General features: G+C 35.1%; 1 protein-coding gene across 3 annotated transcripts in view; it reads left to right on the top strand.

Moving 5' to 3' along the window:
• Positions 1-27,348, top strand: part of fra (neogenin protein frazzled) — a 442,642-nt gene that overhangs the window by 329,081 nt on the left and 86,213 nt on the right. For all 3 annotated transcript variants that reach the window (XM_090381703.1, XM_090381704.1, XM_090381702.1), the window contains exons 17-18: positions 11,804-11,911; positions 20,255-20,449. In XM_090381703.1, the coding sequence (XP_090237829.1) occupies positions 11,804-11,911; positions 20,255-20,449 (303 nt within the window). The remainder of the gene's footprint in view (positions 1-11,803; positions 11,912-20,254; positions 20,450-27,348) is intronic.

Here is a 27,348-nt window from a genome sequence, read left to right as displayed (position 1 = left end):
CGCACGAAATTATACCGCAAAACTGTCCTTATCTCATTTTGTGACCACGATGCCATCGCAAGCACTTTACACTCTCACTACTAATGAATAACTGAGCCCATCGACTTGGCGCGGCGGCTACTATGCATGTATGAACATGTCTCAACATGCAGCAACAAGCAGCTTCCTGTGATTCATTGTTGCGTCATATTGCAAAACTTTCCTAGTACCCTTTGTATATATATATATATATATATATATATACACAGGATGTTTCAAAAATGATGGTCAATAATTTAAAGGTGAAACGTACAAACTAAACCAAGAAAAAAGTCCCAGTGAAAATCGGAAATGAACTTTTCGAGATAATGCACATTTTCTGTTAAGATCTGCCACTGACTATGGGAGCACTAGTTTTGCAAAAAGCTGTGAATCCTTTTCTAAGGGTGATTTTATTAAACATAAGATAATACATTTTTAATTTTTGCTTTCAACACCACAGGATTTTGCAGATGTTACATGCTACATTATGTTCTTTCTAACACCCTTTCCTCAGTGTTGGGTGTTATGCTTCTGGGCCTAATTAGTGAACAATGTTACATTCTTTCACATGGTCATCTCTCCGCTACTTCCTCAGGGGCTTTGATTTGACAGATAGTCAGTATTAAATGAATGTCTCATGCATACCCCTTTCTGTAATCCTAATAACAGTTTTACTAGATCTTTATCATATTAAGTTTTTAGTTTTAGGTATACCGGATTATAAGTATATTTTTAATTTCTGAAATCCAAAATATTTGGTGCTAACGGTAAATAGATTGGGACCCAAAGCCCAATGGGTATGCATCAATATAAAATATGATACACATTTACCTGTAACCATTGTAGACTGTGACCACAATGGTTACAGGTAAACATGGGTCAAGAGTGAATTATTATATTCATTACATATTATATATTTGTAATAATGGTATTATTTGGCACTCGTTTGCAGTGCCTGAAGACTAGGCACCTGTGAGGTGATCTGATTAAGGTGTATTAAGGCCTTGAATGAGTTGAGCATGCTGAATTCTGATGGGATCCTTCCACTTGCTCAGATTACGAACCTAAAGGGGCATAAATTCAAATTGAGGAAAGACAGTTGTAGAATAGATGTGCAGAAATTTCCCTTTAGCCAGTGGGTGGTTAATTGCTGGAGCAAACTTCCATCTGTCATTGTGGAAATTGATAGCTTAAATAAATTCAAGGAGGAACTGGACAAACGTTTAGAGGGAATGGTTATGTGAATTTTTTATTATTGTTATTTTTATTTATTTACTTATTTTTGGCTGATGCTACATAAGCTCATATGCTTGCATTCTTGCATCACATGGCTCTATTACAATTAATATTCTCTCAATTTTCATAGTTGATCCTTGAAAACATCAGTAAAATTGGGTAGCATACAGTAATATGATTTAATATATATATATATATATTTTTTTTTTAGTTTCTGTGTGTGCTGTAAATTCTTTATGATATTGCTAAGATATCAACACCTGAGTCATACAAATAATTTTCTAACATATATTATTATTATTATTATTAGCCATATGGTGCAAGGAAGCCTGAGGCTTATGCTGCACCAGACAAAAAAGATTCCCGAGTTACCCTGAGAGAGAGAGAGAGAGAGAGAGAGAGAGAGAGAGAGAGAGAGAGAGAGAATCAGAAGTAGAAAAGAATCACCAAGAGAGAGAAGAATGATGATATCCAGCTCGGAACTCTGGGTGTGCCAAGCCCATACTCACCAGACCTTTAATAAAAATTTCCATGATTTATCATTGCACTTGTATTTTTCATGAAGTCTAACTTACAGACTTATTGAGCTATATATATATATACACACTAGGGTTAAATGAAAGTGCATCACCTATTAAAATTGTAATTGTCGTCCGAATACGTAAGTACAGGCATACCTCGAATAACGAATAGGATGCGTTCCACGAAATTACTTCGTTAAGCGAAACTTCGTTTTCAGAGGTAAAAATACTATGGCCGGAATAGGGATACGTTCCTACGTAAAGAAAATGAAAAGCTTTTTTTTTTTTTCGAACAAAGAAAAGTTTTATTAAATAAACAGTCAACTTACATACAAAGCGAAATCACATTTTAAAATATGAGTCTAAAGTTGATTGCTTATGCTTTTTTTCTGTTTCATTTAACAATTGCCTATAGGAGTTATTGCATTTAACACTGATCGCTTAACAATAAAACTTCTTCCTAAATCAGGATCATTTTCACTAAAAAAATTTAAAACATTTTCAAGGTCATTTTAAGCACATTTTTAAATCTTTGGTTAACACTTTTTCGGCAGGAACTTCTTTAACTTCGTCTTCATTATCTTTGTCTTCGTTGCTAACAAGGTTTTCTAAATCTTCCACTGAAAAACCATCATCTTCTGCATTCAATAAATTTCTAACGTCCTCTTCATCGACATTTTCGAAACCTATTGATTGAGCCATCTGGATAACTTCATTTCTAATTTCTTGGATGTTATTTTCTTCTTCTAGTACAACTTCTGGCCATATTTTGCGCCAAACTCCATTTAAGCATTTCTTAGTGACTTCTTTCCAAGAACTATCAATGTTTTCAATTGCGTTTTTAATGGTGTAGTTTTTCCAAAAAGTTAACTGTCATTTCCTCTTTATCCTCTAGTTCAGTTAAATTGCTTAATGTTTTACGCAGATAATAAGCTTTAAATGATGCTATTATTCCCTGATCCAATGGTTGAATCAGGGAAGTTGTGTTTGCTGGAAGAAACACAACTTTGACAGGACTGCATGTGTCCAACGTGTTAAGGTCAGTAGGATGTCCCGGAGCATTGTCTAACAACAAAAGAGCTTTTTCTTCAAAGTTGTTTTTTTGACAATACCGTTTTACTTCAGGACAAAAGTGGTTAACAAACCAATCAGTAAATAACTCCTTGGTAACCCACGCTTTTCTATTTGCTTTCCATATTACAGGTAAATTCATTTTTATGTTACCTTTTAACGCCCTCGGATTTTCTGAATGGTAAACTAATAACAATTTTAATTTATAATCGCCAGAGGCATTTGATCCAAAGAGTAACGTTAAACGGTCTTGTGGCTGCTTTGAACCCAGCAGCTGATTTTTCTTCAATAGAAATGAAGCTTTTTGTTGGTAGCCGTTTCCAGAACAAACCGCTTTCGTCAACACTGAACACCAAATTTGGTGGAAAATTTTCACGTTCAATTATTTCCTTTAGTTTTTCTGGAAACTTATTTGCAGCTTCTGTTAATTTTACACTATGAACCCTGGCCCGTTTTTTAAATTTCTTGAACCAACCACGAGAAGCCCCAAAGGTTTCCGTAATTTCTTCAGTTTGTTTAGATTTCAGGTGATTAAACTGGAATATTTTTTTTATGTTAAATGGGGCTTGAAATTGCGGACTTCGTTATATCGAAACTTCGTTATCAGAGGTAACGTTAACCGAGGTATGCCTGTATATGGCAATATTTCTTACAGATTGCATCAGATAAGATTGACACGCATAGGTGATGACGTAAGATTGCATCAGCTGTTACTTTCAGCTATATAAGCATTCTCTGCAAGGGTTGCTGTCATTCCTTGCTTGTGTCAGGATGGCAAGTTATGTGCAGTTGATACCACAAAGAAAGAGTGCTATTGTTGCTTTACACGAGGAAGGATGTTCTTCCCGTCATATTGCTTATAGGGTGGCTTGTAATCAGTCAACGGTGAGTAGATTTCTTTCCAAACTCAAGAATACTGGTTCTGCTGATAGGAAAAAAAGGAACTGGATGCAAACGATTCTCTACGCCGAAACTGGGCTGCGTTTTGAAGCGCTTATGCCTTAAAAACCGTAAAGCTTCTTCATCTGAGCTGAAAAAGCCCGATTAATTTGGTGTAAGGAGCATGTCAAATGGATCCCAGAGCAGTGGAAGTCAGTTATTTTCTCGGACAAGAAGAAATTCAACCTGCATGGCTCTGATGGGAGACAAATGATTCGCTGTACACGTGATGAAGAATGCCATCCAGACTGTATGGTGTCTACAGTGAAATTCCTACCAGCCAAATGATATGGGGTTGAATTTCGTATCACCTGCAGTTTATAAAAGGTAAATACCAATGGATACCTGGCTATATTGGAAGGCAAATTACTGCTAATCATTAGAGACCATTTCAACCTGCCAAGTAACTACATCTTTCAAGATGACTCTGCTCCTTGTCATTAGACAAAAAGTGTAAGTAGGCACTTCTGTAGTGTTTCTGCATTAGAGGTTCGGCAGTAATGTGTTTACATTTGTTACAGATGAAAAAATAGTTGGAAGAACGGTCCATTACAACTGTTAGCTGGCCAGGAAACAGCCCAGACCTGAATCCTATATAGCTGGCATCGTGTAGAATCTGCAGTTGCCAGAAAGAAACCAAAGGCCCTTTGTGAACTTCAGGAAGCCATAATTCATGTTTGGAACCATGAACTATCAGTTGATTATCTTCAGAAATTGATCTTGTCAGTGCCTCGATGGTGTGCTGCTGTCATCGGGGCCAGAGGCGGTTCAACTAAATATTAGTTTGCACCTGGTGAACTTTTCTTTTTGTTTTCCATTTAAAATGATAAACTGAAGCAAATTGAGTGCTTCTGATAACATTTCAGCCATAATTGTTGTGTTTACCAAAACTGTTGTATAACGGTTGCAGATGCTCATTTTGTAATATTTTGAGAACCCCTGTCAAATATTACTTAGCTAGTTGGACAGACAACTTGAGTAGTCGAGACCTGCTATAGTGGGTCTCGACTTTAGGACCTCCACATATTTTTTTCCTGTATGTCATATTACTTAGTTTTGCCTATTAATAAATATTTTTGTTATACAGTCAGTCCTCGTATAACACGTGTTTACACTACACAAATTTGATCATACACAATTTAAAAATAGGGGAACGATATCATATATAACACAAACCGAATTTGCTTATGCACAATTTGCCTCTGTGTTTACAAGAAATGGCAGCCGAACATGGAATCATCCCAACTGAACGGAACACGATAGAAATGAAGAGAGATTCTGAAAATGTATTTGTTTTTCATATCAGTGAAGGGGAAACACATTTCACCATAAGAACGTAAAAACCCACACAATTCCAGCTATCGTATTATCGCAAATGCAATTAGATCAAGTTTACTACCAGATTATAACAGATTCCATTAGCAGAAACGCAACTGGAAATTGTTTTTATTGTGTTTACGGTGTTGTTTATTCAGTTGCTACACTTGCGCAGCTTTGTTTATGTGTATCAAGCGTGCCTCCTCATTTTGTAATTGTGCTTTATTCCCTAAAAATGAGTAAAATTCTTAAAAGGTATGAAGAGGAAGCATCCTGATGAAGACACTACAGATTCAGAGAGAAAAAGAAAAGCAATATCGATAGACAAAGGCAGACTGGGTCAAAAATTCTTACCCGTGAAAGTTTGTAGCGGCATCATACTAGCGTTTATGGCCAAAATCACACCTCCATAGTCTTCTGGTCTCCGGCCCACTAGGGTTTCTCTGGTAAGGCCTTATGGCCAGTCCACCTCTGTTGATAGAGAAAAAAATAGAAATTGTGAAACACTTTGAGCGAAATGAACAAACATGTGATATTGCATGTGCAATATCACATGTTCATGAGGCAACACCGAGAAATCGAAATAATGCAGAGAAAATGAAAACAACCCTCATAGCAGGAACAACTCAAAATGTGTGTGTTTTTTTTTTTTTTTTTTTTTTGACTGATGTTATATAAGCTTGCTACCTTGCATCATGTGCCTTTGCTAATACTAAAAATCCATTAGATCAAGACAAAGAATTGGAAGAGGTGGAATGACTGTCATCTGTTTGGATAGAAAATCAAACAAAGAACAAGTTTACTTATTATAGAAGCAAAAGCATTAGCAATATTTTATTACGATTATTTATTTGTGTTTGGTAATGTTTTGGTTACAAATGTGTGTTCAATCTTGGGTGGTCAGCACCTAACCCTATTTTTCCCATAGGGTCTGTTGTTTATATTGCATGATTTTTCATTGCATGAGGGTTTCTAGGAACACAACTATCGTGCTATATGAGGACTGACTGTATTTCTATTTGTGATGCTATTAATGTAATGTAAGATACCACTGTGAAAAAGGGTTAGAAATGTGAAATTCCTAGGTGATGCACTTTCTTTGAAACCAGTGTGTATATATATATATATATATATATATATATATATATATATATATATGAATATGAGCTAAGTTAATAGTGGTAAGAGTTTTTAAAGTTAAAAAATGATATACTAGCTTATCAGGTAACCCAAAAACCATAGCGGGTACCCAACGTGACCTGGAAAAAATATAAATATATGCCATAAATATTTATGGCATATGGCACATACATGTCATGGCATATATTTATATTTTTTCCAGGTCACGTTGGGTACCCGCTATGGTTTTTGGGTTACCTGATAAGCTAGTATATCATTTTTTAACTTTAAAAACTCTTACCACTATTAACTTAGCTTATATTCATATTTATACAGACCGATGTAATGTTTAATCGTCTTAGATGGCATTAATTGGTTATGTGACTATTTAATATTTATTATAATATAAATTTTACTATTTGCTTTTTCATACTTGGAAATATATATATATATATATATATATATATATATAAAATTAGTAAATTAATAAGAGGGGTTTACCTCAATATAGTATGTGGAACACTTCCGTATACAATAGTATACGGAAGTGTTCCACAATAGTCTCCAGTAGTATACAATCGATACACACAATTATGGGAGATTTTTTGAATGGCTTGGTACAAAATTACATTAAATCTACACTAAGGTACTCGGCCCAAAGTTACCATATTTCTTTCCTAAAATATTGCCTTCAAAACAACATCGTTCCGAAATTTGCCAGGGTGAATTTAAATCAAAAAATTTCAGGCATAAAACAACTATCACTGGCGACATCACGTAATATTGTTAAGCTTGCCTTAAAATCTCGATATTCGGATAAACAAAAATACCTTTCCCAGGTTAGGAAGCTTCGCGATAAATTAAAAAATTATCTACATCCGAACGATTGGTCTGTATTGAAGACCTCCATAGATTCGCGACGGGAAGCACAAGCCTCAGAAATAAAAAACAGACACGTTAATAAGTTGCAAACATTATCGAATAGTTCAAGACACGTTCATGCGAATTCTAACACATTGTCGCGAGCTTGCGACCAAGTTCACACGAGTTGGGTGACATCCCCCCCACAGACACATAACGCACTACCACAGAATATGTCGGCTAGTTCACGAACACCCCCTCACCCAGTATCCAACGAACCGACATATCAACAGGTTACAAATCTTTCCTCGTGTACACTATCGCAGGACCAGATTTCACTTTTATCCAAAGGATTAAATTATAATTTACCACCTCGAAAGCTGCCAAAAAAACAATGCGTAATTGATATTGAATTTGGACTTCGTAGTGTTCCACAAAAAGATGTATTTATTCAACAAGTTAACCAAGTAGTGAATAACATAAAAGAAACGCGACTTTCTAAATTGAATACACATGACAGTTCAGCTTTACGAGAACTTCGAGAAAATAAGGACATTATTATACAGAGGGCAGATAAAGGAGATACAGTGGTAATACTAGATAAACATGATTATATTAATAAGTTAGATTCAGTTGTATCTGATACCTCCACTTATTGTGAAGTGGACCCGACTCTGTTTACCAATTTGGTAAATCAATACAATAAAACGTTAACCACATATCGTAAAAACGACTACATTACTATGGTTCAGTTGAAGGAATTGAAGTCCAGAACATACAATATTCCTGCACTTTTTGGTCAGGTAAAATTACACAAGCCTGGATTTCCGATTCGACCTATTGTTTCCTACAGGAACTCGGCATTTTCAGCCTTAGCCACACATGTATATAACATTATAAAACCTTTTAGACAGGTTATACAATTTGGGATTAAGAATTACGATACATTATTTAATAATCTTAAAGACTGTAGACTCAGCGACAATGACAATTTATTCTCATTAGATGTTACCTCATTATATACGAATGTAAACGTTGAATACACATTAGATATTATTTGGGATATGTTAAATAAAAACTCGACACCGATTAATTATACGAAGCTGCCTATAAAGGAGATTTTTCACTTAATTAAACTATTAGTTGAGGCTAACTACATCACCTTTCGAGACAAGGTGTACAAACAAATTTTTGGATTACCAATGGGTTTGAGCCTGAGTGGCTTAATGTCAGAGATCTATCTCTCAACAATTGAGCAGATACATTTGACACCTTTTCGTCCCCGTATCACATACTATGGGAGGTATTTAGACGATGTTCTAGTTATTACCGATAGTAGTACAATCCAAGACATTTTACATTCGTTCAATAATATTCATTCTAGACTCAAATTTACATTGGAAAGGGAAGATACGGATACTAAGTCATTAAACTTTCTAAATTTCATGCTTACCCGGGACTCGAACAAAATACAATTTAGCATCTATCGAAAACCCACAAACACCGGTATGCTTCTACATTATAATAGCTACCACCCGTTCACCTACAAAAGATCGATTATCTTTAATCAATTTCTAAATGCCTATAAATATTCAACGACGGATTCTGCTTTAGACTCAGAAATACAAATATTAACTAGCAGATTCTTGAACAGGGGTTATCCCATTAACACAATAAATCGAATTAGGGTACAAGCTAAGGATAAGATACAAAACACTGCACCAATCAACAATAGTAATATCAAAAAATACTTTATTTCTGTCCCATATGTTGAACAGTGGCACAAACAGCTTAACAGATTCTTTAAAGATACCGAATTTAAAATTATAGCTAGGCCTATACGGAAGTTACACACTATACTGAACAATCGCTCGGTTCTTTCGGCGTTCGCAACACAAATTAATGATCTAGTATACAACATTTCTTGCGGTGATTGCGACTCGTCTTATCAGGGTTCGACGCGGTTTTCTCTTAATATCCGTGTAAATCAACACGAAGCCTCAGTTCGTGCTTCTTGTTCAGCAGCGTCAGAATTAGCCTTTCATGCCATTAACGAAAAACATACTTTTTTATTTAACGAGGCCAAAATACTTAACGTTCAACGTAATTATACGCGACTATTAATTGCAGAAACCGTTGAAATTAAATTACACGAGAATTCTGTTAATGTTCGGCGGCCATATTTGATCTCCGATGCGTGGACCTTTACGCGCATGCGCGAAGACACATAATCACTATTTAAGTTGCAGGTTTAGCGGGATTCGGTAATTTTCATTCCTGTGATCACGACAGTCGGTCGAAAAGCATTGTCAGCTTCAGGAAGGAAAATCGTTTTGAATATTTTCATTAGATTCTTTTAATTGCGTTAATTTGAATTTTAATTGTTTTGAATTGATTTTGAATTGTGTTAAATTGATTATTTAATTATTTATATTTTACTTTAATTATTTATATTTTACTTTAATGTACCGGTAAGTTGTCGATTTTTTCGTTTTTTCCGTTTTAATTTCTGGAGGGTATCATACGGAAGTGTTCCACGTACTATATTGAGGTAAACCCCTCTTATTAATTTACTAATATTATTATCAACGTAGAACATATTGAGTATTTCAGCTCTGATTCATACTATCTAATATATATATAAAGTAAGAGAAAAAATGAGAGAGGATAGAAAGTGATAGAAAGTAACAAAAAATATGTAAAATAAGAGATAAATAATTACAAACTTGACAAAATAAGGATGTTGCCAGACAACTTACAAAACATCAAGTGTCAATGGCCAGGATTGCAAGCACAATAGCAGATACATGTTGCTATTTTGCTTACAAACCTGTCTGCTTACACCTGTTGTTTTGTAAGTTGTGTGATAACATCCTTAGTTTTCAATTTTGTAATTATTTTCCTTTCGTTTTAAATATTTTTTGTTACCCTCTATCTCCCTCATTTTTTTTCTCTCACTTTATTGCCCCTGCTCTGCACAGGTAGCATTTTGCTGCCTTTGCAAATTTTTCTGTAATCTTTTTTCCATTTTTCTGCCTTCCTGTTTCCACTTTCACATTATTCTATTCAATATATATGTATAGATATACACTGGTGTTCAAAGAAAGCACATCACCCAGGAATTTCACATTTCCAACTGTTTTTCGCGATGGTATATTACATTAATGACTAGCATCACAAATAGGAATATAAACAAAAGATATTTATTAATAGTTAAGGCAAAGATAAGTAATATTTGACAGGTGCTGTCAAAATATTCCAAAATGAGCATTTGCAATCTTTATACAACAGTTTTGGTAAAAATGACAACTATGGCTGAAATGTTATCAGAAGCCCTCAATTTGCTTTAAATGGAAAACAAAATGAAAAGTTCACCAGGTGAAAACTAATATTTAGTTGAACCGCCTCTGGCCCTGATGACAACAGCACACCATCAAGGCATTGAGAAGATCAATTTCTGAAGATAATCAACTGATAGTTTGTGGTTCCAAACATGAATTATGGCTTCCTGAAGTTCACGAAGGGTCTTAGTTTCTTTCTGGCAACTGCAGATTTCAGGCGATGCCAACAGTTCTCTGGCCAGCTAACAGTTGTAATGGACCATTCTTCCAACCATTTTTTCACCTATAACAAATATAAACACATTACTGCCAAACCTCTAATGCAGAAATGAAGCTAAAGTAACTACAGAAGTGCCTACTTACACTTTTCACCTGATGACAAGGAGCAGAGTCGTCCTGAAAGATGCAGTTACTTGGCAGGTTGAAATGGTCTCTAATGGTTGGCTGCAATTTGCCTTCCAATATAGCCAGGTATCCATTGGCATTTATGGAACCTTTTATAAACTGCAGGTGATACGAAATGCACCCCAATGTTATTTGGCTGGTAGGGAATTTCACTGTAGACACCATACAGTCTGGATGATATTGTTCACCTTGTGTACAGCGAATCGTTTGTCTCCCATCAGAGCCATGCAGGTTGAATTTCTTCTCATCCAAGAAAATAACTGACTTCCACTGCTCGAGGGTCCATTTGACATGCTCCTTACACCAAATTAATTGGGCCTTTTTCATTTTTTGTGTGAGGAGGGGCTTCTTTTTAGGACGAAGGGCTACAAGTCCATTTTTGAAGAGGCATCTTCTGACTGTTACTGCACTTGCTACCACTCCTGTATGTTATTCCCATTGTCTTTTCATCTCAGACGAATAAGCTTTATGGTTTTTAAGGCATAAGCATTTCAAAACGCAGCCCTGTTTTGGCATAGAGAGTCGTTTGCATCCAGTTCCTTTTTTTCCTATAAGCAGAACCAGTATTCTTGAGTTTGGAAAGAAATCTACTCAGTGTTGACTGGTTACAAGACACTCTATAAGCAATATGACAGGAAGAACATCCTTCCTCATGTAAAGCAACAATAGCACTCTTTCTTCGTGGCATTAACTGCACGTAACTGGCCATTCTGACACATGCAAGGAATGACTGCAACTCTTGCAGAGCATCCTTATGTAGCTGAAAGTAACAGCTGATGCAATATTGCATCATCACCTATGCGTGTCAATCTTATCTGATGCAATATGTAAGAAATATTGCCATATACTTACATTATTCAGACAATAATTACAATTTTAAGGGGTGAACACTTTCTGTGAACACCAGTGTATATGTAAAATCTATTATGTACAATGAAATAATTGATTTTAGACATTTATTTTAATATAAAGCACCTTCATCGCCACCAAGAGATTTGACAGTATTTGCTTCAGAGGATGACCCTATAACAATCAATTTGCATTGGCAGCCACCAAAACAGCCAAATGGTCAAATTACAGGTATGTTCACTTTTTTGGGATTTTTTTTTTTTTTCTTCCTTATTTCAGTTTCATATTTAAAATTTGTTTTGATATATAGACTTCTCCAAAATAAATATTGTTTAGTCACCATATAAACATTTAGTTATAAAACACATAATTAGTGACAGATTCCATGATCCTAAAAATTTGTTTAAAAAATTGAGCTTCTTCTTAAAGAAGATATTTCATAAGATATTGCTGTCATGTTGAAAGTACATTTGGGTAGGTTCATTTGCAAAACAAAGGCCTGAATTAAAGGAGAAACAGTAGTTTCTTTTGTAGGATAACACAAGGCCTCATGTTGCCTAAGTAGGACAAGATGTTCTATTGATTCTTTGTGGACCACCTTTAGAACCCCTTTCTCCCCTACAGACTACACCCTACTCCCTGTAGTTCTTGAGCATTTCTGAACTTGGAAAAACATTTATGGGAACAGAATTTTACAAGCAGTATCAAAGTGAAAAATGCCCTGGCCTATAATTAAAAATGCTCTTGGAAAATGGCTTCCACTGTATTTGTAAAACATTACAGAGCTCTACTATAAACTGTGGCTCCATAATGAATACCTTCAACTCAGGATAACAGGTACATTTTGCACATTTTTCAATTTTATTATCTCTTTCTTCTCCTTATGGTTTTTTTTCCCCTCCCATGATGGATATATTAGGTGTGTGGGATGGTTAGTATGTCCAGTTAATATTATTGGTCAAGGAACTCTCTGAATATCGTACAGGTGTTTAAGAGCAACCCTTTGTACCATTCACTAATCTTGTTGCCCTTCTCTGTACTTGTTTCAACAGCTCTACATCCTTCTTAAAATGAGGCCTCCAGACTTGATACAGTACTCAAGGTGTGGCCTGACCATTGCCATATACAAGGGGATAATCACCTCCTTACCCTTGCTATAAAAATTCCTATATATCATTGACAAGACACCATGAGCTACTCTTGCAGACCGTCTGCACTGCTCAGAAAACTTCATATCTGCCTGCACAATTAACACCAGGTCCTTTTCATTCTCTACCACTGTCAGTGTGGTACCACAGAGTTGATACGTTACTCTGAGATTACTGCTTCCCATATGTAGTACTTTACATATGTCAATGTTAAATTTCATTTGCCACCTCTCAGCCCATCTGCTCAACTTTTCTAGATCCTGTTGCAGCAGTGTACTGTCATTAGTGTCATTAACAACCCTGCCAACCTTCGTATCGTCTGCAAACTTGGACATTAAGCCTGATATACCATCATCAATATCATTTATAAATACAGAAAATAGCAATGGACTGAACACTAAACCCTGAGGGACTCCTCTAATAACATTAGTCCACGAAGAGCAGTGTCCATTGATTACCACTCTCTGTCTTCTCCCACTCAACCATCCCTTTATCCATAGCAGCATTTTGCCTCCAATGCCACACTCTCCAATTTGTGCAGCAGTCTTCCATGTGTAACAGTATCAAAGGCTTTTCTAAGATCCAAATATATGATATCAAAGTTATTCTTTGTATCCGGTTCCTTCATGACTACATCATAGTATCCAATCAAATTAGTCAGACAAGACTTCTCCTTAACAAACCCATGCTGTGTCCGAGCTATAACTGAAGTCTTGTCTAGATGATCCTGCAATGCTTCTTTAACCAGTGCCTTCATTAATTTCCCTGGAATAGAAGTTAAACTAATAGGTCTGTAATTACCTGTGTCTCCCTTTGATCCTCCTTTGTGGATTGGGGTCACATTTGAACATCTCCAGTCCACGGGTACCTCCCCTGAGTCCAGGGAAGCTCTCATAATTATGGCTAAGGGTTTGCTTACTTCCTTTGCCACTTCCTTTAATATAACTGGATAGATTCCATCCACCCCAGGTGCCTTTCTTGTATTTATCTTCAACAATTTCTCCTCCACTTTACTCTCAGTCATTACAAGATTATCTAGCTTACTGCCAGAGTTGAATTCGCCCTCTCTGAATAACTCGTCATGTGTAAATGTTGATGCAAAAAAAATGCATTTAGTTTGTTAGCTACCTGAGCAGAAACATCAACAGTTGAATCATCGATATCAAGTGGACCAATCTGATTCATCCCCTTCCTTCTAGAGCTTACATAAGTAAAGAACTCTTTGCTGTTTTTCTTTGCATCCTTCGCCAAAGATTTCTCATAATCTGCCTTTGCCTGCCTAACCTCCTTTGTAACTTGGTTACTGACCGCTTATATCTATCATAGGCGTCTGTGTCACATGTTAATTTATATGTATCCCATGCATTTTTCTTCTCTGTCACATGTCTAATTAGTTTATCTGACATCCATTTAGGCCTAAACCTTGAACAATATTTCTTTGTTGGTATGAAAAGCCTAGTAGCTTCCAAGATTAATTCTTTGAATGCTTCCCATTTTGAATTTGCTGTTGGAAACATCATTAGTTTGTTCCATCGTATAGAATTTAAAAAACTGTCTCAGACCACCATAGTCACCTTGACGAAAGCAAAAACCCTTCCCTTTACCCCTGATGGTAGTTACCTCTTTGAGTAAATCCCACTTCAGCACACTGTGATCATTGCCACCTAGTGGTTCCTTTATCTGCAGATTCTTGATGCATGAAGAAATACTATTGATAATCAGATCAAGAGTATTACTCCCTCTAGTTGCCTCCCAAACATGCTGCTGTTGAAAACAATCATCCAATAAATCCACAAAAGCCTTGCTAGTGTGTGAGTGACCAATCCACAAATTCCAGTCAATATCTGAGAAATTAAAATCCCCCATTATAAGACACTCTAATTTACTGGCCCACTATTACTCTACACAATTGCTCATTATACTCATCAGATTCATTAGGCCTCTAACATACACCTACTCTCATTTTCCCTTTCCCAGCGCTTATGTCACACCAAACAGACTCAACATTGCATTGTCCACCAACATCAATTGGATGCACTTCCTTAGATTTTATGTGTTTCTTAACTAATAGCATAATCCTTCCTCCCTTCCTGTCCTGTCTATCCTTTCTGTACACATTGTACTCCCCAAATTCCAGTTCTGCACTGCGTATGTCTGTGTGATACCATGTCTCTGATATCCCAACAATATCTGCCTTTGATGTCTTGACTAGCACTTCAGTCTCATTGAATTTATTAACTTTTTTTTTTTTTTTTTTTTTGATTTGGTAGTTGTTGGCGCATCGGCTTCTGTGGCCATATTGCACCTCCCAAGGTTTTTGCAGTACTTTAATCCAAGCCCGAGGCGGGAATCGAACCCGCGACCTTTGGGTTGCCGGGCAGGTACTTTACCCACTCGGCTAGCCCGGTCGGCAATTTATTAACTATACTCCTAGCGTTGGTGTACATGCAAGTATACATGCACCTGTTTCTACTCTTAGTTACCTTAACACAGCCCATGTATTTACTTGTTCCACTATGACTCCCAGCAGTCCTGGAAATTCCCATGGCCTTGCTTTTCAGGCTACTGCTCAATTGCATTTCAATAGAAGTAGTGCTAGAATCACTTTTACTTCTGCCAACGGCTACTGTTAATCTATTAGTCTGTGTACCCTCCAAGCTATCAGTTTTCCGATCCACCTAACTCTGCCTCGATAGCATCAGCAAATATTCTTGCACCCTTTCTATTTAAGTGTATCCCATCCCTGTAGAAGCAGTCTCTCCTGTTAACAAGCACAGATCAGGTTGAGAAAAATTCTATCCCTTGAGTCTTGCACAATCTCTCCAAGGCCAAATTAATTGATAAGGCTCTCATCATATACTCCCTTCTATCGTGTCTGGGCAGAATTGCAGACACTTTCAAATTTAACCCTAACTAACGGCTTTTTTTTAGAATTGTTTTGTACTTGTTAAGTAATTCTGCTGGTCTCCTACTCTTAATATCATTAGTGCCAACGTGTACAACAATATCACCCTTTGTGCCCTTAACGGATGATATCTGCCCTACAACGTCCTTAACCTTTGCCCCTATCAGACATATCCTGGTCCTGTTCCATCTATCTTTTTTGCACAATATGTTCCCCGTTTCCCTGACAATAGAGTCACCCACAACAACTAGTTCCTTTGGGACCAGCGCATTCTGCCTTTGGGGGTTGCCGCTGTGTTGCATGATATCCAAGTTCAAGCTCTGGCATTGATGTGGTCAGCTGAGAGCTTGAATGCCCCTTAATTTAAATCCTTCAAAGGCATCCACCCTGTCCTTCAAGCTCTCATATAAGCCCATAACAATGCTGAGTTGGCACCTGATTTCCTCGCACTCCTTACATTGCACACACACAAAGACATTCCCCTTGGCAATATCATGTCCCATTCCTGATTGCTCCACAAACATCAAACAAGCAGTGCATTTGAATAGACTGTGATTCAGAGGACAACCACCCTCCTCAGTTCTCCCCTGAGCCACAGCATTTCTACTAGTTTGAGCCTTTTGCTTTGCTGCTCTGGTCTGAGTCATGATATCTATTCAAGTTCAATAAAATTCCAATACAAAATATAACCCTAAACCTATATCCCAATACAGTTATAATACTATATATGATGTACAGTAAATCCCCGCTATTCTCGGGGGTTACGTTCCTGGGAAATGTAGCGAATACCGAAAACGCAAATACTGAATTATGGCTCCCATAGTAATAAAGGGGTTCCGTTCCAAAGTATGTAATATTTAAGAAAAAGTAGTCTAAAATTTTGTCTATATGTGTATTATATGTACCTTCATAATATGACAGTGCATAGTGAAATGCAAGCATAAGGCATCAAAATGAAAATAAGAAACAATTTAATATTAAATGTAATATTTATTAGAAATTTCAAATAAATCTTTCAAATCAGCGCCTTTGATAGCTAAAAAACGTATCCCACCAGTGCTATCACCAGTTTCACTAAAGTGTTGATAAAGGAGTTTTGCTTTTTCACGAATGATGAGTGAACTTAATGGAATTTTATTTTGAGTTCGGTCTTCTATCCACAGATTTAAAGCTTTTTCCATTTTTTCTAATTTAACATCACGAGTTACAGAGCAAATTTTTGAAGCAATTAGCGCATTTTCACGGACACTACGGCAGATTTTTTCTTCCGATTTTTTGATTGATCGTACCGTTGACTCATTGATTTTATAATGTTTTGCCACTGAGGAGACATTTTCACCATTAGAAATTTTGTCTAATAACTCAATTTTATTCGCTATTGTCATCACCTTCTTTGATCTTTTCACATTTCCCTTGTTATTCGTAGCCATATTTTTGTACGGGCAAGAAAGAACTTGTCCACAATAAAGTCACTTTCTTCCGTTAACACACTCGAAAAAGTCTGTTTTACACTGCAAAAGGTAGATTTATCACTTTTGTAAGCATACCAATTTACAAATTGATAAATTTATTCAATTTATAAGCATATAAATTAAAAGCAAACGACGAAACCTTCCATGACAAGTGCATAACACATACTGAACAAGGATTAGCGAGAAACATCCACGCTCGCGATTTTGTCATTCCTCTCCCCCCACCCACTGAGCGCTGTTTTGACTGGGAAAGATAATTTTTACCATGCCCATGTTTTTTTATGGCGGAAAATATTCACAGCGCTTTAAAATTCACATTTTTTTAGGTTAGTTACATTATATGACTTTCTTATCCCCTGTCAACTTATATGTATTAATTTATGATGTTACGTTTGTAATAACTAGGTCGCTGTATTTATTTAGTTAAAAAAGTACAATTCAATTGACAATGAAATTTAATAAGATTAATAAATGTTACTGATTAATTGATACTACTGTACTCGCTATCTAGTTTTCCATTAAACCTTACGCTAGCACACGTATCTTTTAACAATGGCGGCAAGTTACGAATGGTTATTCTACGGACACGAGGTATTATTTACTTTCCAAATCGCACTATCTAAATTCAAAATAAACCATGGAGCTTGACTATGTCTATAAGCTACTTATAGAAAATAATTTAATCTAACAATTAAGTCAATAAAGCGGCTAAATATAATTAAAAACTTTCGTTCGCGGGAGCTGCAAAACCTGTCCACGTATGGATTTGATACCCTTACCGATACTAAGTAATAACCTACAAAATCTCTATCTAAATTCAATTTAAACTAAAGTATTGTTACTATGAATATAAAGCAACTCTAAAAAATAAATTAATATGCCAATTTAAGTCAATAAAAAAGAAAAAACTTCTCTATTTGCTGGAGTCATAAAAACTTCGTCTGTTCACATGTACTCTCGCACCCACTCTCCATATTAACTGAAACTTCTCCAATATTTAACAGCAATTGTCAGAGCTACATAATCATTTTTATGTAGCTGACTCCGGTTGACAAAGCCTCCAACAATTATGAATCCCATTGGAGCCCACTGGGTTCCACTAGAACTCAATGTGCAACCGAAAACTCTCTGCACCATTACACCACCAACACCATGGATTGAAACAGCATCCACAAGTTCATGCTGTTTTCACCATATTCTGGTTCTCTCATCACTGTGAAACAAAGGAACCAGCATTTGTCAGACTAGGTAATATTTTTCCAATCCTCCACTCTAGTGGTGGTGATCCTGAGCCTACTGTAGCTGCATTTTTTTGTTTTTTACTTTTTGACAGTAGTGAACCTAGTAAGCCTCATCAGTTTTCAAATATTAGTTCATAAATTATTATTTTCCAAAACATCATTTGAAACATTATTTTTCAAATACAGTAGAACTCAGATAAGAAGTTTCCGGGGGACTGGAGGTTTAGAACTTCTTATGCAGGAAAACATTTTAGAAGGGAAAATTACCTAAGAGTATGAAATATTAACTGCACAAATAAAAATGAAAAGATGTGCATACATAAGCTAAATTTGATTTTTAAGTACCATTTCAGAATTTATAAATATTTTACTCTGCCTATGGGAAACATTTTTAAACTGAGGATTTCTAATTGCTTAACATTCTGTTCATTTAACTCATCACCAAGTTGGAAGAATAAGCTCCTTTGGAGTTTCAACGTACCTTAAAAGTTCACAATTACAATAAGACAGAGCAAAAATCCACTAAGTAATTCAGAACTGTTCACAACCATCAGAACTTAATGCTTAATGTGGTCTACGTATCAAATTATGGATATCGATGAAAACAATTGCAATATGTCACTTCCATTATATCAAAATGTTTATACTAAAAAAGTTTTACCTCTGAAAGCCTTAGACTACGGGAAATTCGCTAATCAAACAAGTTAGTGCAAAGCATCATTTTAGTTCGTAGTAAATCACCGAAGTAAGCATTGTTTTTGTTAAAATGGCATCGTTTTTGTTAAATCTCATATTGCAAATGCCTTCACAATGATTTTCCCTGATATTGAACTACCTAGAATAAGTAACAGTTTGACAGAGAATTCTTGAATAGGCAACACTTCGCCAAAGGATTCTGGAATAGGCAAAACTTCACCAATGGATTCTCGGCAGATACCACCACCACCCCTGGGTGGTGGTGGTATCTGCCGAGAATAACTAACATTAGTCTTCTCCATTGGCAAAAGCATTGCTTATTGGAGGTAGTGCAATATCAGGGCAACTCATTCACAATATGAGATGTGTATATATCAAAAGCAATGCCATTTCACCTACTTTGGTGGTTTACTATGAATTAAAATGATGCTTGGCACTAACTTTTTCGATTACCAAATGTTTATGTTGTTTAATATTTTTTAATATTAAAAAAAAATAATAATATTTTCTTTATTTAAAAAACATATGTGGGAAAATATCATTATAATAATACACCGTGTATTCTTTTATCACAAACCTTTTATGCAGGAAAATGTTTTACCCGGAAAACTTCTTACGTGGGAAAATAATACATTACAATACTGAATTGGGACTAAGAAACCAAATCTAATACAGGGGAAAGCTTCTTATGTGGGAATTTCTTTTCTAGGTTCTACTCTATTAGTTAATATTTTTAATTACATTTTGTAGATCTGCAGATATTTTTGCATTAGGAAAAAAAAAAGTAAGTAATGAAGAGAGTTTTCTTATAATTTTTTTTTTTCTGATTTGATTTTTTACAATCTCACTCTAATGTTGGGCTACTCACTCAAAATAAGAATATTTAAAAACGTTTATGTATAAAGGGGTTAAGGTAATTATGTTATCTTTTGGCTGTTCATCATGAACACATTCCTATAATTTAAAATATTGTAATTTCACAATTATATTACATAACAGTTGATGATTTCCTTGCTTCATTTAACTAATGTCAATAGGTAAAATTAAATTAGACAACATTTTAATTCCTATATTTCAGTATCACAGCATAGAATTGAATTTGTATTCTGCAGGTTATGTAATATTCTATACAACAGATAATACACAGCGAGATCGTGACTGGGTTGTGGAAGGAGTAGTAGGTGATAAAATGACTACAGCTCTGAAAGGTCTTACTGCTGATACAACATATTATTTTAAAATTCAAGCCCGTAATAACAAGGGATATGGCCCTCTCTCCCCTGAAGTATTCTATCACACTGGTCCTGGTAAGAAGTTTTTAAATAAACACTTTTCAATAATTAGAAGTGAACAGAATTGTACTCTCCTTATAGGCTTATGCCAGTTTCCTCTTTATTCTAAATATGTACTTACTTTATTTCAGTGTAAGAAGCACTTTATCACCCTGAATCAAATTTGAACCTTTTGCATATAAAAGCGGATTATTTTAATTTTTTTTTACTATTTTTTGTGATGTTTTAAAATATTATGTATTATTTTTATTTGATCATAATTTTTTTAAATTTCCAAAACTTTCATGCATGGATTTTTGATTAGTTTTATTTATAATTCAATTCTATAGTGTTAAGAAGAAAATCATATGGTATTATACCTTGTGTGTTTTAAGTATATGAAAATTCACTGTAGAAATTTAAACTTGTAATGTATGCTTAATCCAATGTATTGTGAAAATTTCCAAAAGAATGTTTGTATTTATACTAAATGCCATTGTGTGGGAAGCATAATGTGATAAACCTTGGTTGGTTGCTTGAATAGACCTTGTTTCTGAGTGGTGGTGGGTTGAAATTTTGTAACAAGCAAATGTTACAATGGGAAACTTAATATATAGCCAGGACTTGCATAACGCTAGTTCGATTAACACATTTTTCAGTTAGTGTTATTTTAAAAAAGTATTCTACTTTCACTTTACACAATGCAAATTTCCAGTTAACGCAATCTGTTTTTTTTTATGTGCTAGTTGAAAAAGATTTGAATCAATTGTGTCAGACAGACACTAAACAAACGTTTGCCTGCTGCCCACCTCAGTGTGTTCCATCAACCATTAGAAGAAGATGTGTTACTTGTTTGTCTCCTGCTAATAAAGTCAATGCAGACTTGCATTTAAAAATTCAAATTTTTAAATAAGCCAGATGAAAATGTTACCGCAAAGGAGATAATGGTAAAAGAACTAGATGAAAACTAGATCATATCGCAAAGAACTTCAAACAAAAGATTTGAGGCTCTCTGCAATATTTATTTTGCCAGGGCCCAGAGAAGATTGTTGTCAGCTATCGGAAATTGATTGATGAAAAGAGAAAGTCAACACTGTTCAAATGACTCTGTTCAAATATTTCTGTAAACAAATTGTTTCTTCATTGTGTATTTTATGTCAGAGGTTCCCAAACATACTCTGTTCACGGCGCCCTTAGTGTTTCAGTAATTTTTTCACGCTGCACCCAGACCAAAAGAAATACCTAACAGTTCCATTTATTAAGTAGTTAGGTCCAAAACAACTTAAAAAGAAATCTTGAAACTGTGAACTACCTCAAGCTAGTAGTTCACACTGTGTTCAACAGATATCAGGTATCACTGTGTTTCCCTTGAAAATTTAAAATATTCCACGGTGCACAGTTTGGGAACCACTGTTTTATGCAATAAACATTTAATTCCATAATTATTTACATTGTATACAGTTAAAAAGTTATTTAAAAGGTATTTTAAATATTCTTTATGGACATTCCAGAAGGTCAAGAACCAATTATAATTTTTCCTATTGATTATTATATTCGATTAACATGTTTCTGTTTTGCACGATGTGCTCACAGGATGAATTAATCACATTAATTGAGGCCAGCCTGTACTAAACTTAAACTTTGCCACAAAACATATTTTGCATCATAAATTTTGTGCGTGCAAAAATTTATGATGTTACTAATTAGCTGATAGTTCTTACAGGTAGTAAAGTATATAGGGTTATCTGTGTAGGAATGGGAACTAACGACATTAAGTGAAACCAAACTGAGGACTTGGTCGTGAGATATAAGATCATACTTAAAAAATGCCCTGAAGTGGTATCTTACCTTTTATAAAAATTTGAACTTGTGGAATGGTAATATACCAATCCATGGAATCAGGATGACTGTTATTTATTACAACACATCAGAAATAGCACAAGGAATACTAATATCTTTGAGCTGTTCTTCAGCACAGACCCAAGCTATATCAAAATTATGGAACTGAAGGAACTAATAGTGGGCAATGACTATAATGTCATAAACTGTATTAATATTGGCAAATGATGCAAGCTTATATACATAATTAGCAAAAAAATTATGTATATAAGCTTGCATCATTTGCCAATATTAATACAGTTTATGACATTATAGTCATTGCCCACTATTAGTTCCTTCAGTTCCATAATTTTGATATAGCTTGGGTCTGTGCTGAAGAACAGCTCAAAGATATACCCGTTCCAACAGTTCCACATCATTTTTTAAAATGAGGTGTCCAAAACTGTATCTAATTCTTAAGGTACAACCTAACCATTTCCTTTAAGTGTGATAATTATCTCTTTGTACCTGTTGGCAAAATTTCTGTATATCATCAACAGAACCCAATGAGAACTTGTCCTAGAAGCCTGTCTGCACTGTTTAGAGAACTTCATGTTGGACTGTACAATTACCTCTAAGTCTCTTTCATTCTCAACCACCTTGGTACCAACCAATTGATTTGTTATTCTGGGATTACTGCTGTTCATATACAGTACCTTGGATTTATCAATATTAACCTCAATTGTCACTCCTTAGCTCATCTGCCTAATTTTTCTAATTTTATTGCAGTAATACACCTTGATTCTTGTCATTAATTTGATTCCTACCAACCTTCATATCATCTGTAGATTTTGACATTATATTGTGTCTTCATTGATATTGGTAATAAACATTGAAAACAGTAAAAGGCCCAGAACTGAACTCTAAGGGACACCACTGATAACATTAATCCAAGAAGAAATGTGCTGAACCTTTTACCTGTTGCCACCATGTACTTAGATTTCAGTGAAGTATTTGATACTGTGAAACAGTATCAAATACTTTGCTAAAATCTAAGTACATGATGACAAAATTATTTCTTGCATCAAGTTCTTTTGTTGCTTCATTGTAGTAGCCATTCAAATTAGTTAGACCAAATTTTCCCTGAATGAATCCATGCCATGATTGCATTTAATTGCATTTGTGTCAAGATGATCCTGCATTACTTCTTTGATTACTAACTCCATTGTTTTACTTGGTACAGAAGTCAAGCTTACAAGTCTATATTTATTAATTTCTCCCTTTGATCCCACCCTTATGAATAGGGGAGATGCATATCTACAGTCCATTGAGACCTCCCCAAGTACAAGGATGTTCTCATAGTTATGGCTAAAGGTTTACTTATCTCTTTTGCTGCTTCTTTTAATAAAATTAGATAAATATTCAAAGTAATTTGACTACTTTGATAGTATAGTATTCAAGCATTTACTCAGATGTAAAGTCTGTTCCAAGCATCAGCCGCAATAAATGCATGCCACCTTATGGTATGTAGATAGATTTTCTGTAGCACCAAATACAATGTTATTTATTCCCAAATGCTTACTTTCTCATCTGTTTTCTATTGTTATTATAATAACTACAATTGATAAATTTATTAATTTACAACTAATAGTACTTTATACTACTTTATAATATTATTATAAAGTAGTATAAAGTACTACTTTATAATAATATTAATTTAATCAAATTCCCAAAATATCTTTAAAATTGGTACATCTTTAGCTATTTTGGATGTATCTGTTCACATGACATGTGAAGATTTTTATAATTATAATGAACAATAATTAATGCATTCATAAGGAAAAAGGTTGCTGCCCCTAGTCTGTTCATTCAACCCAAGTTCATTGCATTATGGTTCCCACAGAGTGGCATTCATTATGACTATCAGCAGTTTTTAAGTTAATTTTATCAACGTGTGGGATTAAGCAGCTGATTGGAGTTTGAACTTTTATTAAATTCTCATATACTTAATATTAAGGATAAAATGTGTTAAATTTCTGTTTAATTGTTTCAGTAAATGCACAATGAATACTAAGCATGTAAATAATTTTATTGCTTGCTGCATCTGTGTAGAATAAATATTTGTTTAGGCATGAGTACAGACAATGTTTCACTTGTGCATTGATTTTAATGTACACCTCAGATGAATTATTTGCAAAAGTTTTCTTTAATTTTATTTTTATTTTTAGAATATGATTATTATTTTATTTTTTTGTTTTTGCATGCTATGTGTGTGGTTTTGGTAATGTCTGCTCTTTATTTTATTTTTTTGCTGTGACTAACTTAGGTTTTCCTAATTCCCAGGGAGCAAGTTTTCAGGGTAAGAGATAAAATATATTTTTTATTTCTTTAATTCTTCCCCTCTCACACATTTATATAGACAAAATGTTTAATTTAATTATGTATGTATATGTGCATTTCATGTATTTCCTATGATAAACTGATAATTTTATCATTTATTTTTGCTGAATAAAATAAATGTGAGGAATATAATTTTATGCATGCATTTGGTTGCATTCATTGTTAAAATTGGTAATAGTGATACACACACACACACACACACACACACACACACACACACACACACACACACACACACACACACACACACACACACACATATATTGCATTGTAATTTAGAATTTAGTATATTTATATGCATAATCATTAATTTTGATAAGACGTTAGCTGTAGGTAATGAAAATTCATTAGGCAATTGTAATGAAAATTCCTTACCATTAGGTAATAAGCTACATAAATATAATATGTTTATAGGCCCTACAGAATTAAGATAGCCTTTATGGACTAACCTGATCACCTGATCCGTAAGCACACTAATACCTATAGTCAAACACCATTAATCGGAAACATTCCACAATAAGTTGAACATATAGATAATTATATATATATATATATACACAGGATATCTCAAAAATATTGGTACAAACGTTTAGGGGAGGTAGGTAACATCTAAAGGAATGTGAATCGTATAGAAACTCATAACCGGAAACGTCATGGGAAAGTAGTAGCAGAAGCACAAGAAGCAGAAATGACACAAGACAGTAATTAGTGGCAAACATTTATTTGACATAATATTAACAATGGAGTACGAGATGGATGCATTTCATGACGTTACAACAGATGCTCGAAGGTTCCACCATGAGACGCGATGCATGTGTGGCACCGACGCAGCATGGATTGGCGGAAACATCACGGGAAAGTAGTAGCAGAGGCACAAGAAGCAAAAATGACACAAGACAGTAATTAGTGGCAAACATTTAGTTGACATAATATTAACAATGGAGTACGAGATGGATGCATTTCATGATGTTACAACAGATGCTCAAAGGTTCCACCATGAGATGTGATGCGATGCATGCATGACACTGACGCAGTATGGATTGGTGGACACGGTCGAACACACCTGGAGTTTCTTTGACAGTAGCAGCAGCAGGGCAGATGAGGCTCTTCACGAGATCCATTTCCGTCTCATTTCACAGGTGATTCATACACGATAGATTTGAGGACCCCCCACAGAAAGAAATCAAGGCTTGATAAATCAGGTGAGCGTGGGGGGCCAGGCAATGGGTCCACCATGGCCAATCCATCGACGCCCAAAATGCCTGTTCAAATGGTCACGAACACACATTCCATAATGAACAACCACATGAACATTGTGCTGATTGAATAAGCATTGCCGAGTGAAATAAGCCTCATCCGTGACCAAAACATAGGCTGGAAAATTCAAGTCTTGAGCACTCTCTTGGAGAAATCACTGCGCAAAAGCCACACATGCAGGACTTGGGGGAGCAGTAACTGAATCCTTTGGTGATGAAAGGGGTGTAAGGAATCGTCGTGCCAGACACGCTGTACACTGCAACGAGACACTCCTAAGGCAGAGGTAACGGCATGTGTCTGGTAGTAGGATTATTCTGGACGGCATTCAACACACTTTCTTCCATGGCGGGAGTTCGCGTCGAACGTGGTCTGCTCGCACTATTCCTGTTACCTCTAAATGACCCATAATTGCACAAATTTTGATGCACATGCGCAAACAAACGGTGGTCCGGTACATGTCTGTCTGGGAATCGTTCTCCATAAATTCGTTGAGCGGCTCGTTCATTGCCCTCTGCTATTCCATACACTAGGTGCATGTCTGCCAGCTCACAGTTGGTATATCGATGCATGCTCTTCGTGGGGCGATTACTGCTTGATTGAGTAAACCAGAAATTTTCCCTCTCATGAACTGATGAACAGCATCATGTACTGACTTGCGGTGATGTTTCCAGTTATGGGTTCCTATGCGATTCACATTCCTTTAGATGTTACCGACTTTTCCTAAACATTTGTACCAATATTTTTGAGACACCCTGTATATATATATATATATATATATAGATATATTAATTGAGTTAAGTTATAATGTAAAACATGAAATAAAAGCTAGCAAGATCGCTACTCAAGAAAAACCAAAAACCTATACGGGTGCTAAACGTAACCTGGAAAAAAATATATATGCCAAAAATAACATAAAATAAGCAATACAAATGTACAATTAAAATGTTAATCTGTGACTAATTAATATTACAGATTAGAAATAATATTATAAAATAGATATAAATTAACTATCCTATTTGCTTTTTACATACTTGGATATATATATATATATATAATAATTACGAATAATAAAATTAAAATTTAGTAGAGAAATAGGATATGAATATGAATAGTGATAATATGAATTATGGATCAGGGACACTGCAAGAGCAAAGGTACCCTACAACCATAATGTATATATAAAATTATATTATTATTTATGTGTAGAATGTAGTAGGTATATATCTATTATTTAACTAATGCTAATAAAGAAAATGCGGTGTACCCTGAGAGCGATATATGTTGAATAAAGAGGGAAGAGAGGAAAATAAAAGAGTAACGTTATAAACAAGAAGAAACAAAGTGCAAATTTTGAAAAAACGAAATGCAAATTTTGAAAAGAACGACCAAGGTAGAAATAGCATTGCAGTATCTTTCATAATTTATGTGTCTTCTTCAGAGGTCATCCACCCAAATTAGTG

This window comes from Mastigoproctus giganteus, chromosome 9 (genome assembly GCF_048544385.1).
Source record: "Mastigoproctus giganteus isolate SK-2022 chromosome 9, ASM4854438v1, whole genome shotgun sequence".
Classification (NCBI taxonomy): domain Eukaryota; kingdom Metazoa; phylum Arthropoda; class Arachnida; order Uropygi; family Thelyphonidae; genus Mastigoproctus; species Mastigoproctus giganteus.
Note: the sequence above shows the minus strand (reverse complement) of the source record. Positions and strands in the feature narration are given on the sequence as shown.